We start from the raw sequence: 2339 nt of genomic DNA on the forward strand, positions 1-2339 counted from the left end.
TCACCCTGGGTAGAGTGCCGTGTGTTGAGTCCAGGCTGGATTTGATCCTGCCAGCTCTGGTGTATGTGGCTGGCGCCCTAGCTGCTTGAGCTACAGGTGCTGAGCCATATTTATTTATTTATTTGAGACAGAGTCTCACTATGTTGCCTTTGGTAGAGTGCTGTGGCGTCACTGCTCATAGCAACTTCAAACTCTTGGGGGTATGCAATTCTATAATTCTCTTGCCTCACCCTCCCAAGTAGCTGGGACTACAGGTGCCCAACGCAACGCCTGACTTTTTTTTTGTTGCAGTTGTCATAGGTGTTTAGCAGGCTCTGGCCGGGTTTGAACTCACAAGTCTCAGTGTATGTGGCCAACTCCCTAACCACTGAGCTATGGGTGCTGAGCCAGCAGCACCACATTTTAGAGTGACTGTGAATGAGTCTTCTTCCTAGCACAAATATCAAAGACAGAAGATACCCAGTTCAGGGTATGTTTGTAGATAGATTTCTCATAGATTTATTTCTGTGTCATGTTATATATAGATATATGCATATATACCCTTTTTTTTCTTTTAAATACAATCTATATTCCCATCCCCACCAAACTCACAAAAGGAAATATAAATCCTTCTAGGATTGCCATCAAGCTTCTCAAGATGGTTGGAGCCAAGAAAAGCCATCTCTCAACATCTTAAGAAAGAGATGCCCTTCTTAGGCTCTGGGGTCATCGAAGAAGCAGCATTCCCAGGGCCCAAGGGGAGGAGAGAGGAAAGGAAACAACATTAGTGTGACAGGATCCTAGGATGGAAGTGTCCAGTGACTCCTGGAATAGCAGACTGGCTCCCAGAACTTTTAACATGGGAATAAAGCTGGGAGCCCTATGGCTCTTTAGATGCTGCCCAACAGGTTGGGTGGGGAACAGAAATGGGGGGACTAGGCATGCAAGGATAGAGTGGTAGGAGAAGAAACACCTATGGGTTATGTTGGAGACAGAGCAACCTCCATCAGGGCTGCCCACCTTCTCAATAACACATAATGAACGTGGACAGATGCTGAGCTCTTAAAGAAACGAGAGAGCATGGCAGGGAGGGGGAGCAATGGAGCACATAAGAAAGTCACGAGTACGAAAGTACCTACGAAAACATGACCTGTACTTGCCTTCTCCCTTGAGAAGGTGTGATCTATACTTGGAGGTGGGAGAGGTGAAGGGTCATGAACCTAGGATTATCAGCTGGCCAGGGGCACAGGAAGGCTCTCTGAGGACTCCTAAGAGGCAGGCAGGCAGCTGGGACCCCACATCCCCAGGGAAGAAACAACAGTCCCTTCAATTTGACTTGGACCAAATCTTGGCACTCCCTCGGAGCCTGGCAAAGAGAAGAAAGAGACAGAGACGATGCAGGGAATCCCCTAACCCCTGGAGGTTCCCCCCACTCCCTGCCCACATGCAAATGATTAAATGAAGTGAGGGCAATAAAAGTGCTTGAAGTAAAAGTGAAGCACCCCAGAAGCAAGTAGTTCTTGCCACACTGGCTCACCCCTTGCCCTTTGAGGCTTTCTTGCTGGGCTGGCGCTGGTTGGTGCCAGGAGCTGGTTCCCTCAGTTCAGTCAAGTGTTGCTCAGGGTCCTGAGATGTTGCTGCAGCTGCTGCTGCTGTTGTAACTTTAATGGTTTTTTTAAGGTTGGCAACCTACCAGGATGAAAGGAATGGGGGTATAGCAAGGCAGGTTCCAGAACCTGTCAGGCCCTGCCCATTTTGTCTATCTGTTACAGCAATGTTCAACCCCTCCACACAGGACAAGTGGCCCACGCTAGGGGAACTTGGCTCCTCTGCTTCCCTCCTTGCTCACCTCACTCTCAATCTGCTGCTTCAGGCCCAGCTGCTGTTCCTTGTGCTGGTTAGCACGGCTCACTTGCTCCTCAATGCCTGACAGCACAACCTCACAGCCCACGCACCTGCAGGAATCCAGGGAGATGAGAAGTATTAGTAGAAGAGGGCTATGACCACAGACTCATGAAAAACAGGCTCAAGAAGAATCCTAAATCTTGGCATCTAAACCTTTGTTTAAGTTGGGAAACCTCACCACCTACCTGGACCTGGAAACTACCCACAACACTCTCAGCAGTAAGACAGATATTCAGGTGGGATATAAGAGGGATAAGGAAATTCCAGGAGTGGGTGGCGCCTGTGCCTCAGTGAGCAGGGCACCCGCCCCATACACCGAGGGTGGTGGGTTTTAACCCGGCCCCAGCCAAGTTGCAACAGAAAAATAGCCAAGCATTGTGGCGGGTGCCTGTAGTCCCAACTACTTGGGAGGCTGAGGCAAAAGAATCACCTAAGCCCAGGAGTTGGAGGTTGCT

At 49.5% G+C, this 2339-nt stretch overlaps 1 protein-coding gene across 1 annotated transcript in view; it reads right to left on the reverse strand.

Annotated features, from left to right (window-relative positions):
• Positions 1-463: 463 nt before the first annotated feature.
• The window catches only part of COPS7A (COP9 signalosome subunit 7A), a 7931-nt gene continuing 6055 nt past the window's right edge, over positions 464-2339 (reverse strand). The window contains exons 6-8 of the mRNA XM_003796397.1: positions 1829-1934; positions 1517-1668; positions 464-1345 (exon numbers count right to left, since the gene is read on the reverse strand). Of these exons, the coding sequence (XP_003796445.1) occupies positions 1306-1345; positions 1517-1668; positions 1829-1934 (298 nt within the window). The 3' untranslated portion in view covers positions 464-1305. The remainder of the gene's footprint in view (positions 1346-1516; positions 1669-1828; positions 1935-2339) is intronic.

Source organism: Otolemur garnettii, unplaced genomic scaffold, assembly GCF_000181295.1.
Source record: "Otolemur garnettii isolate 467f Iridium unplaced genomic scaffold, OtoGar3 scaffold00104, whole genome shotgun sequence".
Taxonomy (NCBI): domain Eukaryota; kingdom Metazoa; phylum Chordata; class Mammalia; order Primates; family Galagidae; genus Otolemur; species Otolemur garnettii.